The sequence below is a fragment of the Eublepharis macularius genome, chromosome 4 (genome assembly GCF_028583425.1).
Source record: "Eublepharis macularius isolate TG4126 chromosome 4, MPM_Emac_v1.0, whole genome shotgun sequence".
In the NCBI taxonomy this organism is placed as follows: Eukaryota; Metazoa; Chordata; class Lepidosauria; order Squamata; family Eublepharidae; genus Eublepharis; species Eublepharis macularius.
The window spans coordinates 168,908,131-168,926,810 of record NC_072793.1 but is presented as its reverse complement, the minus strand read 5'-3'; the positions used below and the strand labels follow the sequence as shown (position 1 = coordinate 168,926,810).

The 18,680-nt window shown below is 45.7% G+C and overlaps 1 protein-coding gene across 1 annotated transcript; it reads right to left on the bottom strand.

The window, feature by feature from the left end:
- Nucleotides 1-1,923: 1,923 nt before the first annotated feature.
- On the bottom strand, nucleotides 1,924-8,718 carry LOC129327152 (zinc finger protein 397-like). The gene is made up of 4 exons (XM_054975624.1): nucleotides 8,631-8,718; nucleotides 5,475-6,302; nucleotides 5,094-5,223; nucleotides 1,924-3,359 (listed from the first exon to the last, which is right to left on the bottom strand). Exons 2-4 carry the CDS (start codon nucleotides 6,045-6,047, stop codon nucleotides 2,293-2,295), a joined length of 1,770 nt encoding a protein of 589 aa, XP_054831599.1. The 5' UTR covers nucleotides 6,048-6,302; nucleotides 8,631-8,718; the 3' UTR covers nucleotides 1,924-2,292.
- Between the last annotated feature and the right edge of the window lie 9,962 nt (nucleotides 8,719-18,680).

Genomic DNA, 18,680 nt, shown 5'->3' with positions numbered 1-18,680 from the left:
GCTAACTTCAAGAAGTGCCTTAATAAAGGTCTCCCAGCTCTGCTCCCCCTGTCCCAATGGCCATGGTGGTTGAGAGAAAACTCCCGAGGAGCTGCCCACCCTCTCTTGTGATGCTTAATTGCAGAGGCCAGTGTTGGAAGGAGACCAAACATCCTGTGCCAGGACTGAAACCCTCCATAATAGATGAGCATTTCCCCTTCTGGGCTTCCTGAGCTGCTCTATTGCTTTCATTTATTCTCTTTGATACTCCTTTTTCTTTCTAACTGTGACAGTAATTTTGGAGTAGATCAAGAGGAGTCTGGAGTCAAACTTCCATGAAGCCCACTGGGTGACCTTGGGCTGTCATGCTGTCCTTTTTTGAGGGAGTAGATGTTGCTGGGTTGGCCAGTTTGAGAAGAGAATTATACTGGAACTAAACAGTTTGTGAAGATTTTGTGATTTTGTTTAACTGCAAACATTGGATAACACACTGTCAAATCCACTTGAGCAACTGCTTGCAACTGGATTTCCCTGTTGTGATCCAGTTACAAATGATCGCAAATGTGCATTGACAGTGCATTATCCAATGTGTGTGAAAGCAATCTCTGCTGACATTTGTAGAAAGAACCGGTTCTCCTTCCTACGCCCCATGGGCTGGTGCAGGGGAAGGCCTTGGCATCTAGGCCATGCTTGTAAGCCTTTTAGAGACAGAAATATTTAAGAACAGCCTTGCAGGATCAGACCAGTATCCATCTAGTCAGGCATCCTGGTTCACACAGTGGCCAACTAGTTACTGTGGAGAGCCAACAACGGGACGTCGAAGCCCAGGCCTTTCCATGTTGTTACCTCTTGACACTGGTATTCAGAGGTTTGACTACCTCTGAATGTGGGGGTTCCTTTTAGTCACCATGGCTAGTAGCCACTGATGGACCTTGCCTCCATGAATCTGTCTGATACCCTTCTAAAGCCATCTATCCCTGTGGCCATCACTACATCTTCTGACAGCAAGTTCGCCTGTGTGAGAAACAGAATGCTGAACTAGAGGAGACCACTTTGATTGAGAATGACTGGTCTTATGCCAGTGGTGTTAAATTTCCAAAATCTTGTTTTGCATGGGTATATTCCCCCTTTAGGCAACTTGGACCTGTCCTCCATTAACTTGCTTTGTAAAGCCATCGAGATGAGTGGCTGCCATGATGTGTCGTAACGGAGAGTTTTGCCTTGTCATCCATTTCATTTGGTGATCCCCAAGCTTTAGTGTTCTGTGGGGAGGAAGAAAATAGCTTTCTTTATTCACACCATGCAACTGAAACTAAAAGTGCGGACCCAGCTTTGTGTTCTCTCTTAAGCGTCCAATCAGGCAAGGAGGTATGTTACATAGTTGCCATGGAATGAAGCCCTGCCTTGTTTCAGAAGAACCCCAATGTCTCCCTCCAAGTAACTTCTTACAAAGCAGTCTTTCCTCCTAGGAGTGCAAGATACGAATCCAGTAACACCTTACAGAGCTGTTGTAGCACAGTGGTGGGCTCTGAGCCAGCACTCTGCTGGTTTAATTCTCACTAGTGCCATGAGCTCTACAGGTGGCCTTGGGTAAGCCACTCCTCTCAGCCCCAGCTCCCCAGCAGTATAAGCGCTCACTGTTGTTATTATTAATAAACGAGCTTTCCAGGGTATGCACTTTCGACAGTCAAAGCTCCCTTTGTTAGATGCTTTGTATATTTAAGGGACTACTGGACTTGAATCTTACTGCAGACGAACACTTCCAGGGACACTAGTCAGGGAATAACTGTGCTCTCAGCTATCGAATGTTAGAGGAAATCTGTGTGTGATGCATAGCATACTATGACTGAAACATCTATCTATTTATATTTTCTTTATTAAAAGCTTCTGCATGGAATCCACCAGGCAGTAGAGAAAATGCTAAAATCCCATTAAAAGGAAGAAGAACCACAGCGGTAAAAGCCAAAACAAGTCAGCAGAAATCCCATAAAAGTCCAGCAATGGTAGCTAACTAATTAGATTTACCTTCCATACACTGCAAAAAAGCTCTACCTGTCACCCAAACGCCGGTAGTGAGGGAGCAAAATGCACTTCCCAAGAAAAGCAGGTCTGCAGTTATGTTATGGGGCCACTAACAGAAAGGCCCTGTCTGCATCAGGCCCACCATATCTTCTCAGGTGGAAGCATGTGGAACATCAGGATTTGTGCTCCAGCTTTCTCTCTTCACAGGGTCAAGCACTGATATGATTCTCATCTGGTAAGGCTGGGTTACTTGTGCAAACTCCAGTAGAATCCTCTGCTCAGTCTGACTGTTCATATGCTTTGCCTCCTGTGAGAATGTTTTTGATGCCGAATTAAATACTGGCTCTGACTGAATCGTTTCCCACAGTCTGAGCATTCATAGAGTTTCTCTGCTGTGTGTCTCCTCTGATGCCTGGTGAGATATTGGCACACACTGAAGCTTTTCCCACAGTCTAAACATTCATAGGGCTTCTCCCCAGAGTGGATTCTCTGATGGCTAAGGAGATTGGATTTATTGGAAAAGGCTTTGGTACAGTCTGAACAGGTATATGGTTTCTGGCCGGTGTGGATTCTCAGGTGGCTAAGAAGGTTGGACCTATCAGAAAAGGTTTTGGAACAATCTGAGCATTTATATGGTTTCTGTCCAGTGTGAATTCTTTTGTGAGTGTTCAGATGTGAGCTTCGACGAAAGCATTTCTCACAGTCTGGGCATTCGTACGGTTTCTCTCCAGTGTGGGTTCTTTTGTGGCTGATAAGGTTTGAACTCAGACGGAAGCTTTTCCCGCAATCTGAGCACTCATACGGTTTCTCTCCAGTGTGCGTCCGCTTATGGCTAATCAGGCTAGAGCTGCAACGAAAACTTTTCCCACAGTCAGCACACTCATAGGATTTCTCTCCAGTGTGGGTTCGCTGATGCCTATGAAGGTTTGAACTCCGACGAAAGCTTTTTCCACAGTCCATGCATTTATATGGTTTTTCTCCAGTGTGGGTTCTGTAATGCCGGTGAAGGTCTGAGCTCCAACGGAAGCTCTTTCCGCAGTCCATGCACTCATATGGTTTCTCTCCCGTGTGGGTTCTTTGATGCTTATGAAGGTAAGTTTCATCTCGGAAGACTTTCCCACACACAGTACACTTATTCCTTCGTTTCCTGTTGTGCAATCTTGGATGCGCTGTGATTTTGGGTAAATCATCATCTTGATAAGCACTGGATTTTTTCTTTCTTTCCTTGGTGACATTTCCCTCCTTCCGTTTTTGCCCACTTTGATTCACTCCATCATTTTCTTCTACCCCATGTTGCTTGGCACCTTCTGATAACGATACACATGGCTGTTTTTCACTTTCACCCTGCCGCTCACTGCCTGTTGGAATCGAGACAGAAGTCTATGTTAATTGTAGGGAAAGGACCGATCAGAACTGAAGATGGACCCTGTCAGTCCTATGTACTGCTGTGGAGATGGACAGGGTAGAAACACAATGGACTGAATTTAGCAGAGGATTTTCATGGACATGGGGGGGGGGTGATTCCCCCCATCCTGTGGCAGCTCTCCAATCCCCCCCCTTATGTTGTTTGGGGGGAATGTCCCTCAGGAGCAGCATTTCATGGGGAATTTCATTCTGCAGTGGAAAGGAGGAGGCGCTCTGTAGACATAACCCTTTTAATCTGTGAATGTAAAGAACATAAGAGCTCTGCCGGACCATACCAGTGTTCCATCTAGTCCAGCATACAGTTTCACACAGCGGCCAATCAAATGCCCTGCAGGGCCCAAAAGAACAGGGTATAGAAGATGCAGCTTACCCCTAATGTTGCCTCCTAGCTCTGTAGATGGAAGCTCCTTTCAGTCACAATGGCTAGAAGCCATTGATGAACCTCCTCTGTAGGATTAAAACCACTGTCTACATATTTCATTGAAGATTTTAGCAATTTGGCATAGTGGTTAAGAGCAGTGGGACTCTTAAGCTGGAGAACCAGGTTTGATTCCCCACTCTTCCACTTGAAGCCAGCTGGGTGACCTTGGGGTCAGTCACAGCTCTCTGGAGCTCTCTCAGCCCCACCCACCTCACAGGGTGTTTTGTTGTGGTGATAATAACAACATACTTTGTAAACCACTCTGAGTGGGTGTTAAGTTGTCCTGAAGGACGGTATATAAATCAAATGTTATTATTATAATAATCAGGAAGATCTCCTTGTTATAGCCAGAACTGATTTAATTGTCTATGAAAATTCTTAAATTGTCATGTTTGGGAAGAGGCATACACCAAAAAGAAATGAGAGCACCTTCCCCCTTTAAAGAAACACCAAGAAGTGGGGCTTTTCAGAAAAGATGCCTAAGGGGGATGTGACAAATGTTGATACACCATGCATAATTTTAGACAGAAAGGAGAAAGATTTCTTTCCCAATACTGGAACCCCAAGTCACCCTACTGGATTGGCTGGCAGATTCAGGACAGACAAAAAATTTTTTCACACAATGCTTAATTAGTTTATAGAACTCTCTCCCATGATTTATGGTGATAGCCAAAGTGGCTTTGATAATATGTTGGATAAATTTATGGAGGAATAATGGCCCAACAATGGCTATCAGCCCTGACGACTAAACAGAACCTCCAATTTCAAGGCAGTATACCTCTGAATAGAAATTGCTAGACTGAGGGAGAGCTGATGCCTTGGTGGGCTTCCAAGAAACATCTGATTGCCAATTGCTGGAAAACAGAATGCTGGATACCTCCTTTAGCCTGACCCAGCAGGGCTATTCTTGCATTAAGCTCCTTTATTTTGGTGATTAATACCCTACTTTTCTACTAAATTCACATTCAAAACAGGATACAGATAAAAATTTTAAAACTTGGAAGATGCTGCCAAGCATTAAAAAAAACCCTCCAAAACAACAAAAACAAACAAAACAACCATCAGCAGTAACAGTCAGAAAGATGGACAGAAGAAACGTATCATAATTTATTCTGACTCCTCCTCTGGAATCGGATACAATGCACTTGAACCTCTAGCTCCTGCAGACAGAAAGTATACAAGTTGGAATCCCGCCCCCTTTAGCCACCCAACCTGTAAATAAGTTATGGGTACAGCCAATCCTTACCTAATAAGGTGACATCCCCTTGACTCTCTTGTTTGACTTCCCCACACAGATCTCTCTGTGGGATTTCCAGCCAATGCCCCTCTTCTACTGGGAGACTGACAACCACCTCTTGGAATAGCCCTGCTTGCTCCTAGAAATGGGAAATCAAACATTCTCATCAAGGAAAGATGAAACACTCAGTGGGTGGCAACAGATTTTGTCCCATTCATTGTGCCCCATTACCATGGGAAAGGAATGTAAGGTTTTTTGTCTTCCTCTGGGCATAGAGCAGCGGTCACCGGGGGAGGGAGCTGTGAATTCCCTGCATTGTGCAGGAGGTTAGATTAGATGACCTTTGGAGTCCCTTCCAGCTCTATGATTCTGTGAAAATGTTCTCATCACCTTTTCCAGGCTCTCTCCTTTCTGCTGTCTTAGGAGGAAATCCTCTGCCAGGGCCACTGCCTGGGAGCAGCTCTCACATCCACGTTCCTTCACCCAGCTCTGCATTTCTGGGGGCAGGACGGTCAGGAACTGCTCCAGGATCACCATATCCAGGATCTGCTCCTTGGCGTGTCTCTCTGGCTTCAGCCACTGATGGCAAAGCTCCCGTAGGCAGCTGTAAACCTCCCGTGGACCTGCGGCTTCCGGATAGCAGAACTTCCTGAAGTTTTGACGCTGTTCCTCTGAGCTGATTGTACCACTGGTGGGGTCCAGAGAAGTCTTTGTATCGTTCCGTGGCACATCTAGAATATGAGGGTTCTGCCATCCAGGTGGAGGGAACTGAACTGTCTTGAGGAAGTCCTGCCACTGGGCTTCCCACCGCTGAGACGACAGTCCATCTTGCGGCTCCTTTTTGACATGCTGCAGTCCTGTCCCTCTGAAACAGGGCCTGATGGTCACCATTTGACCTTCTCTTGCTCGCCCTGATTCTATCTCTAGTCTGAGGCCGGTCGACTCTGCTTTCTCCATTTTCATACCTGAATTCACACCTTGGAGTAGCCCATAAATGGGGAAGAGGGAGAGGAATTCAGCTTCTTCTTTGCAGGTAACGATTTCCGCTCAGGCCCACTTTTTGTGGAAACGAGAGAAATTTTCTACCTTTTGTTCATAGTTACCTCGCCTCAAAAGGACTACTGGGGCGTCTTAAACCCTTTTCTTACAATTAGGGTCTCTGGAGAAATGGTTCATCCATGCAGAGACTTTATCTAACAAATCTGTGAATGTTCAGCACTGTGGAAAGAGATAAGTCAATAATTAAACTTACAGCTTTTGTGCAGGGAAGTCTGAACTTGCTCTTTTCCCATTTCATTTGATTTTCATTGTTGGCCACGAACCTTTTTGATTCACCCATTTTTCTGCCACTGGTGTCCCTGATTTCTCTCTTTCTTTTATGGCACTTCATGCTGTATTTTTGCCATTTATATGTAACTCCTTTAAAAGGGCCAGGTTAGTGGTCACAGTGTTGTGGATGCCCTACTCAAAACGACACGTGCTTAAGCAGTCTTTATTGAAAGGCGGGGAAAACAAAGATGAATAGAACAGGGAGTTTTCAACAAAGCAACATGAATAATAAAATACCTCTCTCTCAGAAGCCCTGGGTGGAAGACCTTTCCTTGCCTACAGACAGCCCCCCAACGTTAAACGACTTCTCACTTACAATCATGAATCGGCCAGCAGAGTCACCAGCACAGGTACCAGGCCCTGCAACAGACCCAGATGCCAGCTCTGCCCCTATATCTACCCAGGGAATACAATTACAGGACCCAATGGCATCAACTACACTGTCTCTGGCTCTTACAGCTGCTCATCCTCCAATCTGATATATGCCCTCATATGCCAACAATGTCCTTCTGCTCTGTACATCGGACAAACCAGCCAACCTCTATGCAAAAGAATAAATGGACACAAATCTGACATTAGAAATGGAAACGTCCAGAAACCAGTGGGAGAACACTTCAATCTACCAGGACATTCCATCAAAGACTTAAAGGTCGCTGCAGTTCAACAGAAACCTTTCAAAAACAAAATCCAATGGGAGGCTGCTGAACTGGAATTCATATGCAAATTTGACTCTGTCAAGCTGGGACTGAATAGGGACTATGAATGGTTATCACATTATCACAGGTAACATATTTCCTTTACAGAGGAGGGGGTCTGGGGGAGCCCAGTGGCACCTGGCGTGGGCTTTCGGGAACCACAGATCTCTTTGTCAGATGCATCTGGCAGGGAGAGCTGTGGTTATCGAAGGCTCATACTGCATTGGAATTGGATGGTCTAGCTGTTTGGCTGCTACAAACTAGCAGGGCAAACTCCTTTGAAGCCAACTGATACACACACTAAAAGGAGATGTTTACATATACTAGCAAAGGAATGTTTTGATTGCTCCCTCCCCCCCTAATTGCCTCTTCCCTCTCCTCCCCTTCTCTCCCTCCTCTTCTGTATTTGACCAGTCTCTGTATCATGCATCTGACGAAGAGAACTTGATTCTCGAAAGCTTATGCTACAATAAAATTGGTTAGTCTTAAAGGTGCTACTGGACTCTTTTTGATTTTGCTACCACAGACTAACACGGCTAACTCCTCTGCATCTATGACCTTAAAGACTAACTCACTTTATTGTAGCATAAGCTTTCGAGAGCCACAGCTCTCTTTGTCAGATGCTGTGGCTCTAGAAAGCTTATGCTCCAATAAAGTGGGTTAGTTTTTAAGGTGCTACTTGGACTCTTACTATTTTGCTACTACAGACTAACTTGGCTAACTCCTCTGGATCTCTTCCTCAGATGGAATCCAGCTTTGGGCATTCCTTTCATATATACAGGAAAAACTGGCACAGCAGAAATAAAAATAGATCCTCTTTCCCCCTTTGCTTGCTGAACTAGATTTCTACATGCTGGGAGTTTTAGCATAAGAGGGCATTTCAAAACAACGATTTCCCAAGCACCACGCATTCTAAAGTGGTGGTGCCCATTCTACAGGGCATACCATTTACTCCCTGCCCGTTAAGAAAAACTCCCTACATGTTAAATACAAAAACACAGCGCATCAGGAATACAATCCCAGCCAGTCCCCCTTCTGTGCTTAGTTTTCTATTTGCAATAAGCCTTTTTTTAAATGCCGAAAATCATTACCAAAAAAACCTCCCTCCTGCAGTTTGAAATGGTACTACCTCAGGACTCTAACCCCCTTCATCGGCGGCAGGTTTAGACCAACCGTAGAGCGGGGGAGGGGGGAGCGGAGGACGTCAGTTCTTACCATTTCAGAGACCGAACGAACGCTCTGATGTAAAAGAACGCAAAATGAATTCTTTCTCTCCTTCCCGTCAACCTCGACCTGAGAAAACGTGGGCAGGATCTGATCTCTAAGGATGCCGCTGACCTCGAAGGTTTTATTTGGGGAGGGGCGCTTCTGTTTTTCCCCAGTGCATCCCCTTCGTTTCTCGCCTAAGCCTCCCCCTCGCAGAATCTTGCACCAACCTAACGGGGCAGTGACTGGCTGGCGTGCTTCCCACACAATTCTACCTTCGAGCCCCCGTGCACACAAAGAAGCCCTTTTAACTCACCTCCGCTTGAAAGCTGCAAAAGCAAAGCCTTCTGAAAGTCTGTAGCAAAATCTCTGGAGGACATAAACCGGAACAGTTCCGAAGGCAGCTGTTTCCAGGCTTGGGGGGGGGGCAGGTTTAGAGCCAGAGACTTTACAAAAATTTACATTGCCTCCCCCTTTTGCAAACGCATTTGATCCTCTCTGGGAATCAGAGTTCTTTTGGTTTTAACTCTTGCAGGGCTTGTGCAAAATAATAATAATAATCCCAGACGTAACACGGATCCCAATCAGTCTTGCGTCTCCTGAAAGACAGTCAGAAGCTGTGAAGCTTCTAATCGTGAACTGGGCCGTCATCTTCCCAGTTCTTTACAATGCCACAGGACTCCTCGTAATCTTTTTTCATTTTTTATAACCTGAGAAATCGGTCAGCATTGTCTACTCTTCTTGACTAGCAGTGGCTCTCCAGGGTCTCACGTGGAAGTCTGAAACTTTTAAAACTGGAGACACTGACAGTAATTGAAACAGGGACCTTGTGTGTGTAAGCGATTGCTCTACCACTGTACCATGGTTCCTTAGATGAGCAGGCCTTGGAAGAAAGGTGGAATTAAAATGCCAGTGTGGTGTAGTGGTTAGAGACTAGGATCTGGGAGACCCAGGTTTGAATCCCCACTCCGCTGTGGAAACATGTTGGGGGGACTAGACTTGTTATCCCCCAGGTGGGGGCTGGAGGTCTTCTGGAACAGATCTCCAGACTACAGAGATAAGATCCTCTGAAGAAAATGGATCCTTTAGAATGTGGAATCTATGGCATTATGCCCCATTGAGCTTCCTACCTCCCCCAAATTTCACCCTCCCCAGTCTCCACCCCCCCCCCCCCAATCTCTAGGAATTTCTCAACCGAGAGTTGGCAGCCCTATGAGGGACTTTGGGTCAGTCACACCCTCTCAGCCTAAGCCATCTCACAAGATTATTGTTGTAAGGATAAAACAGAATGAGAGAACGTTGCAGGCTGCTTTGGATCCCCATTGGCGAAGAAAGTGGGGTATTTATTAATAGATAGACTGACAGATAACTATTGCCTTCTTGGAGTTAAGGATTTCCTAGAAAAAAACACGTTATTAAATAGCAGGAAGGGGGAATTAAAAAAGCATTCTCTTGACACTTTCCTGGAATGAAATAAAATAGAAATCTTTTGACAGGGAAAATTGTTCAGCATGAAAACCGGTCTCACTTCCTGCAAAGAATGAGAAGGGGTTTCATCTTATTTTCTCTTTAAGTGCCAATAAATTCTAGCCCTCCCCTTCTTCCCCCAAAGATTCTCAATGGGCTTTTTCAGTAATTAATGCAATTATAGCTGCTCCTAATTGATTTTGCCTGTTGCATCATCCCTGCCCACTGTACTGGTCCCTCTTTAATTTCTTTCTTGTTTCCTGCCAGTCTCTGTTAGAAACTATATAATAGGCTAGATGGACCTTTGGTCTGATCCAACACGGCTCTTCTTATATTCTTCCTTTTCCCCTTGTTGGAAATTGTGGCACTAGGAGTCAGGCTCCTAGTTGCCAGTCCTCGCGCTATATATTTAATGTTAGCATTTTTAGCAGAGTCTCAGTATAAAAGCTGGCTCCGTGACCAAATTCTTTTAACGCACAGTCATTTATGATTATTAGAAACCCCTTTTCTATGGCATGATTCAAGCACAAATTTGCCCAGGCAACCTGAGGGTGGTTGAAGTCACACAGTACTGCAGCATTTTTTGCTTTAGTCACCTCCTTTATTTCCTTCTCCATGACAAGTTCAGCCTCAAGGGTCTGATCAGTTACAGCCAGGTTCAATTCAAAGTATTGGCTATCACATACAAAGCCCTTCCAGCTTGGAAGGCCTTGGCCCCTTATATCCCCCTTTGTTCCACCATCTGAGCAGAGCCTCTTGCAGATGCCAACCTGCAAACCGACAAGATTCACAGTGCTCTAGCCCTCCGCTACTAATTTCTGCATTGTTTAACACATTGCATTGTTAATGCTTATGCTGTGCTTGAGTTCTGTTTCAGTTTTCTGCTTTTTCAGGTTTCTGCAATCCAAATCCTATTGCACCATTTATCTGATGTTCCATCCTATTCATTGTATTGATTTTATAGTGTGTTATCTGCATTGAGTCTCAATGAGAAAGGTGGACTATAATTAAGGCAAATAAAAATACTTCCACTTTTAAGTAACTTTTAGGGTATCTGCACCGATAGTGGTTCCATGGAGATGTTCTGATGTTTTCTAACTTGTTTGACTCTATGCTTGATACACATAACAACTCTGCCCCCAGCTCATCCCTTCCTCTTGTCTATAGAGTTCCTGGGATAAGTGTCCCATTGATTTCCCCAAGAATTTATCACATCATCCCTTTGGGATGAGTTGTTCCAAACAACAACTGACATAAACTTCACTTCTGACGAAGAGAACTGTGATTCTCTAAAGCTTATGCTACAATAAAGTTGGTTAGTCTTAAAGGTGCTACTGGACTCTTTTTGATTTTGCTACTACAGACTAACACGGCTAACTCCTCTGCATCTAATCTTCACTTCAGAAGTGACCATAACAACCACTCTGGGCCTTGGTCCAGTCACACACACACAGGCTAACCTACCTCACAGGGTTGTCCTGAAGGTAAAATGGAGAACAGGAAAACAATGGAAGCTATTTTGGGTCCCTGTTGGGGAAAAATAGGATATAAATGAAGTAACTAAGTAAATAAATAAATGTGGCTGTCTAGGTGGTAAAAGACATAGGAAGCTTTCTTCTGTTCTACTAATCTACTTAAAAACATCTTATTTATTTATTTAATTCAATTTGTATTCTGCCCTTCCCACAGCCTGCAGGCTCAGGGCGGATCACGTACATTTAAAACACACAATAATAATTTACATTAGATACATTTAAAATCACTTAAAACAATAACTCAATATTTAAGTATTTTAAAAATCTATATAAGGCAGCACCAAAACAATCAATCGCTGTTACCCATCAATCAATAGTTTACATTCAGCAGAGCAGCCGTTAGGTGGTGGATGGTTCAATACAGGTTGGGCCTCAATGTCCTTTATTCGGCCGATGGGGGCCTGACTCAGCCCCGACCATACGCCTGGTGGAACAGCTCCATCTTACAGGCCCAGCGGAAGGATAGCAGATCCTGCCGGGCCCTGGTCTCATTTGACAGAGCATTCCACCAGGTTGGAGCCAGGACCGAAAAGGCCCTTATGTAGTAAAATTTTTTTCAAAGAATTGCTGTTGGTGACCAGCTATCTTCAGTGAATCATAGAATTATAGAGTTGAGAGGGGTCTTACAAACCACCTAGTCCAACCTCCTGCCCAATGCAGGAACAGCCTAAAGCATCCCTGATAAATATTCATCCAGTTGCTCCTTGAAGACTGCCAATGAGGGGGAACCCACCACATCCCTAGGCAGTGTAGGAATTAACTTGCAGGGTACCACAATGCACAATCTCATCTCCCATGTTATTCAACCTCTATGTAAAGTCTTTAGGATAAATCATTCATAGGTATGGAATTGGTTGTCATCAATATGTACCCAGCTCTGAATTTCACTATCCAAGTTTCCTGGTGATGCAGTAGAAGTCCTGAGTCATTGTTTGACAGCTGTGGTCAAATGACTGAAAGCAAACAGACTGAAATGGAACTCAAACAAGACAGAAGTGATGCTGGTTGAAAAGGCAGAAATCTTGAAGGACACTGTGCTTCCCACTTCCTTTGGGGTTCAGTTGACCCTTGCTGACTTGATCAAGACCCTACGGGTTATACTGGATCCAGCACTACCACCAGAGAAGCAAGTCACTTCTGGCAAAGTGAAAAAGGCTTTTTCCCAACTAAGGCTAGTCTGGAATATGGCCCCCTACCTTGACATGGCTGATCTGGTCACCTGAATTCATGCCATAGTGACATCCAGACTGGACTACTGCAACACACTAGACGTGGATTTCCCTTTGATATCAGCTTGGAAACTCCAGTTGGTGCAGAACGCTTCAGTTCTGTTATTATCAGGAACTAGGCATATTGCTCCTATTCTGCAATCCCTCCACTGGCTACTGTCCTGGAAAATCTGGCAAAGGTAAGTTGATGTAAGTTGAATGTGGCATCATAAGTGCAAAGTGAGCAGGTCATGTACGCCAGGCCCAAGGGTGTATTGGCAACATTGAGGCAACTGTTAATCTATATATAAAGACAAGTGTTCTGACTGACTCATCAATGCCCAGGCCAAACCCCTGGACCTAGAAACATGAAATTTGAGAACATTCCTTTCATGATGTGAACACCCACTAAGAGGGGATGTTGCACAGTGATTAAGCAGTTCAGCTGCAAATCAGCACTCTGCTGGTTCAAATCCCACCACTGCCGTGAGCTCAGTAGGTAGCCTTGGGTAAGCCACTCCTCTCAGCTCCAGCTCCCCAGCTGTATCATGGGGATAATAACACTAATTTGTTCACCGCTCTGGGTGATGCACTAATCTGTCTAGAAGAGCAGTATAATAAGCACAGTTGTTGTTGTTGAAGAAATCTGCCCCCTAAGGAGGTAAAAAGGGGTAAAATGTGTTTCCCAAAGGGATACAGCTTCCATGTGTGGCTGGCAGACTGCTGCCTGCTTGTACCCTCGCCCACTGCCAGCTTGGCCACTCTGCCCTGATTGGACAAGCCTTTCAAGGTCATTTGCATATGTGGGCTGATCGGGGCTCACAACATTCCACGCCTCAAATGCACCTCCCAGTCTTCCCCTCAAAGTTCACTAGGGTTGCCAATCTCTCTATGGGTCCTGGCTTTCCAGAGCCAAGCTACAAGTGACGCCTTACACAGGTTGAAGATCCAGAGGAGTTAGCCATGTTAGTCTGTAGTAGCAAAATCAGAAAGAGTCCAGTAGCACCTTTAAGACTAACCAATTTTATTGTAGCATAAGCTTTCGAGAATCAAGTTCTCTTCATCAGATGCATGATACAAACTGGTCAAATACAGAAGAGGAGGGTGGAGAGGGGAGAGAAGGGGACATATATCAGAAGGGGACAGGATGCAATTAGCGGGGAGGCAACCAAAACATTCCTTTGCTAGTAAATGTAAACATCTCCTTTCGGTGTGGAGTCAGTTGGTTATCAAAGGCTTATACTACATAGGAATTGGACGCTTTTACTGCTGCAAACTAACACGGCAAACTGACTCCACGCCAAAAGGAGATGTTTATGTTTACTAGCAAAGGAATGTTTTGGTTGCCTCCCCGCTAATTGCATCCTGTCCCCTTCTGATATATGTCCCCTTCTCTCCCCTCTCCACCCTCCTCTTCTGTATTTGACCAGTTTGTATCATGCATCTGACGAAGAGAACTTGATTCTCGAAAGCTTATGCTACAATAAAATTGGTTAGTCTTACACAGGTTGGACACTTGTCAGCTTCCCTCAAGTTTTGATGGGAAATGTTAGCGTTCTGGTTTTACAGCTTGGCTCACCATTACAGCTGCAAGACCAGGATGCCTACATTTCCCATCAAAACTTGAGGGAAGCTGACAAGTGTCCAGCCTGTGTCAGGCGTCACTTGTAGCTTGGCTCTACGTGTGTCTGGCAGGCTCCTGCCTGCTTGCAACCCTCTCTCTCTGATTGGTCCGCTGTGGAACTCTTGTGTTCTGAGGTAAAAATCAGGTAACAGAAACTTCAGACAGTTAAATTAAAAGCAGTTAAATACTGTAGCAAAGCACGGGTATCAAGCTAGTTCTCCAATATAAGGAGATAGTTGTGTTGTAACGTTTCTATTGGTTCCTTGTTCCTGCTCTTTTTGTTATAAAAGGTATAAAAGGTTTTGAGGTGATTTGTTCTGTGGTAGGAGACTCCCAGGGCCCATGCAAGTTAAAAATAAAGATTTCTGGCTATAAGGAACAGTGCTTTTTTTTTTCCTGTTTCAGTCTACTAGGGATAGCCTGGCTTGCCTCAAAGAACAAGTTGTCAGAACACTACCCATCAGTTACTGGGCTTAATTCAAGGTTCTGGGTATCACATACATAGTCCTTCATGGCCTTGGTCCTTAATATTTGTGGGACCGCCTCTTTCTCAGCGCTCCACCACAGCAACTTTGCTCATCTGAACAGGGTCTTCTGCTTGTTCCACCTTGCAAATGGGCAATCAACAGCTGCCTGGACATGTGTTTTTTCTGTGGTGGCCCCTCCCTCGTGGAACATCTTGTCTAAGGAAGACAGGAAAACTCTCTCTCTCCTGGCTTCCTGCAAACTATGCACTACTGAATTATTCAGAAGAGTTTTTATTACACAGGTTGCTCTGTGAGGAAATAGCCCAGAGAGATGCCTGTGATAAAGGGACTGTAAAGTATACTACATGATTTGTTGAGGTACGTACACGCCTACTGGTTAGTTTCCATGTCATTTAATATGCCATGCCAAATGGCTTATGTTTTGGTTCAGCACTGTTTCAGCTCTGTACTTGGATCCATGCATGTATTCAGACTTCTGCTATCCATGTCCTATCATGTTTATTGGGTGTCCTGGCCATTGATTGTATTAATCCTACACTGTAATTTTTAAAATTTATTTATATTCTGCTTTTCTCACTGAAACTCAAGATGGATTACACAGTGTAAGTCAATATGATCAGTAGCTGGGAGCCTTGAACTGAGCCCAGTGACTGATGGATGGATGGAGTGGCTGCAGAACGGGAGTAACATGGATGTTCCTGCCAATAATTGATCTGTGGTGTTATGTACCAGGCGGAGTATCCAAGTTGACTTTGAAGGGAGACCTATGTAGATCCAATTGGTTTCCAGGCGGCTCTGCGGGATCCGATGCCCCCTGGCAGTACGTTAGATGAGCTGGTGGATGATTGGCATGGCCGTCTTTCCGAAGCCATCGACGCTATTGCCCCCTGCCGTCCTCTCCGAGCCCGCAAACGGGTAGCTCCTTGGTTTACCGAGGAGCTTCGCCAGATGAAGCGGTCTCTGAGACGACTAGAGCGAGTGTGGAGGCGGGGGCGCGACGAAGAGGCAAGAACATCTTATAGGACGTTTATGAAAGCCTATGAGGTGGCAGTGAAAGCAGCAAAGAGGGATTTCTTTGCTGCTTCCATTGCATCCGCTAGCTCACGCCCGGCTCAATTATTTCAAACAGTTCGGTCCTTGGTCTCCCTCTCTCAGGGAGACCACCAAATTCTTAATTCAACTATTGGCTGCGAGGCTTTTGCGAGCTATTTTGCGGGTAAAATCTTGTCCCTTCGCCGTGGCCTGCCACCCACTGTTGATACAGTAAGGGAACTGGAGACCCCTTGGCCGTCTTCTGGGTCCGTATTAGACCATTTCAGCCTGCTCTCTCAGGACGATGTGGACAGGATCCTGCAGGGGATGAGGCCAACCACCTGTCCTCTGGACCCCTGCCCATCCTGGCTGGTGAAGGCCAGCTCGGAGGGGCTACGGGACCATCTGGAGGCCATTGTTAACATCTCCCTGAGCTCTGGGGTTTTTCCAGGAGTGTTAAAGGAGGCGGTAGTGCGGCCCCTCCTGAAAAAACCATCTTTGGACCCCACTGACCCGTCCAGTTACCGCCCAGTGTCGAACCTCCCGTTCCTGGGCAAGGTGATTGAGCGGGCGGTGGCGGTACAACTGCAGGAATTCCTGAATGATGCTCTAGTCCTGGACCCATTCCAGTCTGGCTTCCGTCCTGGCCATGGGACGGAGACAGCCTTGGTTGCCCTCACAGACGACCTTCGCAGGCATCTGGATCGAGGCGGGTCAGCGCTGCTTGTGTTACTTGATCTCACAGCAGCGTTTGACACGGTTGACTATGATTTGTTGGCCAGCCGCCTTGCCGACGTGGGGATTAGGGGGACAGTCTTACAGTGGCTGGTCTCCTTTCTCCAGGGTCGGGGACAGAGGGTGGCGCTTGGGGGAGATCTATCGGCCCGTCACCCTTTGGTGTGCGGGGTTCCCCAAGGGGCGATACTCTCCCCAATGTTATTTAACATCTATATGCGCCCCCTCGCCCAGTTGGTGCGGAGGTTTGGGCTGGGTTGTCATCAATACGCGGATGACACCCAACTTTTTCTGTTGATGGACGGCCGGCCAGACACGGCCCCAGACAATCTGGCCAGAGCTTTGGAGGCTGTGACGGCATGGTTGAAACAGAGCAGGCTGAAATTGAACCCAGTGAAGACGGAGGTCCTGCAGCTGGGACGGGGGCTGCCAGATGTTGGGATCCAGCTCCCTGCCCTCGATGGGACACCACTGGCAACTTTGCCAGTGGTAAAGAGTCTGGGTGTGCTCCTGGATGCCTCCCTATCGATGGAGGCCCAGGTCACGGCGGTTGCCAAGTCTGCATTTTTCCATCTTCGTCAGATCAGGCAACTTGCCCCCTACCTGACGCCCCAGGACCTGGCTACAGTGATCCATGCAACGGTCACCTCCAGGTTAGATTACTGTAACTCACTCTACGCTGGGCTACCCCTGGGCCTGATCCGGAAACTACAACTGGTCCAGAATGCGGCGGCACGGGTCCTGACTGGTATACCTTACCAGTCACACATCACACCTGTCCTGCGCCAGCTGCACTGGCTTCCAGTTGAATTCCGAATCAGGTTCAAAGTGTTGGTTCTTACCTTTAAAGCCCTGAGTGGGTTGGGACCGGCATATCTTCGGGACCGCCTCTCCCTGTACGTTCCCCGGAGATCGCTCCGATCAGCGAATAAATATTTACTTGTGGTCCCCGGCCCTAAGGAAGTCCGCCTCGCTTCAACCAGGGCCAGGGCTTTTTCAGTCCTGGCCCCAGCCTGGTGGAACGCTCTGTCAATGGAAACCCGGGCCCAGCGGGACATATTATCGTTCCGCCGGGCCTGTAAGACAGAGCTGTTCCGCCAGGCGTTCGGTGATTGAAGGGGGCGGTGCCATGTCGGCCTCCCACCTTTGGGGTGGGGAAGGTTCTCCCCACCACTGCACCTTGTTAATTTGTTTTATTATTTGTATATTGATTTTAGTTTTGTTTTTATCAATTTTAACTGTTCACCGCCCAGAGCCCCTGGGATGGGCGGTATATAAATTGAATGAATAAATAAATAAATAAATAAATAAATAGAGTGCGTTACAGAGGTCTATTCTTCATGCAACCTTGGAGTGAATCCAGGTAGCCAGATCAGCCAGGTTAAGGTAGGAGCTATACTCCAGGTTAGTATGCATTGGGAGAAAGCTTTTTTTTGCAGCTGCATTTACTTGCATAATCTGCTTTTGAGTCTCAGTGACAAAAGGCAATACTATGAATGAATGAATGAAAATGCTGGATCAGACCAGTGGTCCCTCTAGTACACCACTGTATTCCACAGCATGATCAAATTGTTCCCTCAGGCTTACAAAGATGGTATGAAGTTGCCTTGAGTCAAAGGGGATACGGTTGGATATCAACATTCTAATTAAATAAAATGAATGCATCATCCTTAAATACAGCATCAGGTATTGAGAGACTGACTGAACAAAGAGGCAGCCCTGAACAATCAGAAGCCAAAAAGAAGTGTGTGTGTGTGGGGGGGGGGGAATCCCCAGCAGGAGATTTTTATTACAATAAAGTAATAGTCAATCACAATAAATATCATGAAACTATTTATACAAGTATTTTATATATAAATGTTCAAATATAGTAAAGTGCTAATGCTCAAGGTGACAAGTAAGTATATAAATATAAGTTAATGTTATTCCACAGTACTTCAGAACCATTAACAATATCAAATTGATGGCCGAATAAAATCATTTAAAGGTACCATTCCACTGAATTAGCAATAGTCCATATTCCATTGTAGATATAGCCAATCCGATGAGGTGAGATAAATCTTCGCAAGACTGTACACGTGTGGATACATCCACACAGAAAATATTGCACATCAATATGATAATAATATTCTGTTGTTGCTTCTAGGCACAACGGAGAAGCGCCAAATGCCCACCATGGCCCCACTCGACGAATCTGACAAAGACATGGCCGTTCTTGGGAAAAGTCCATAGATGTACTCGATGATGGAAATGGAATGAAAACTTATTAATAATATT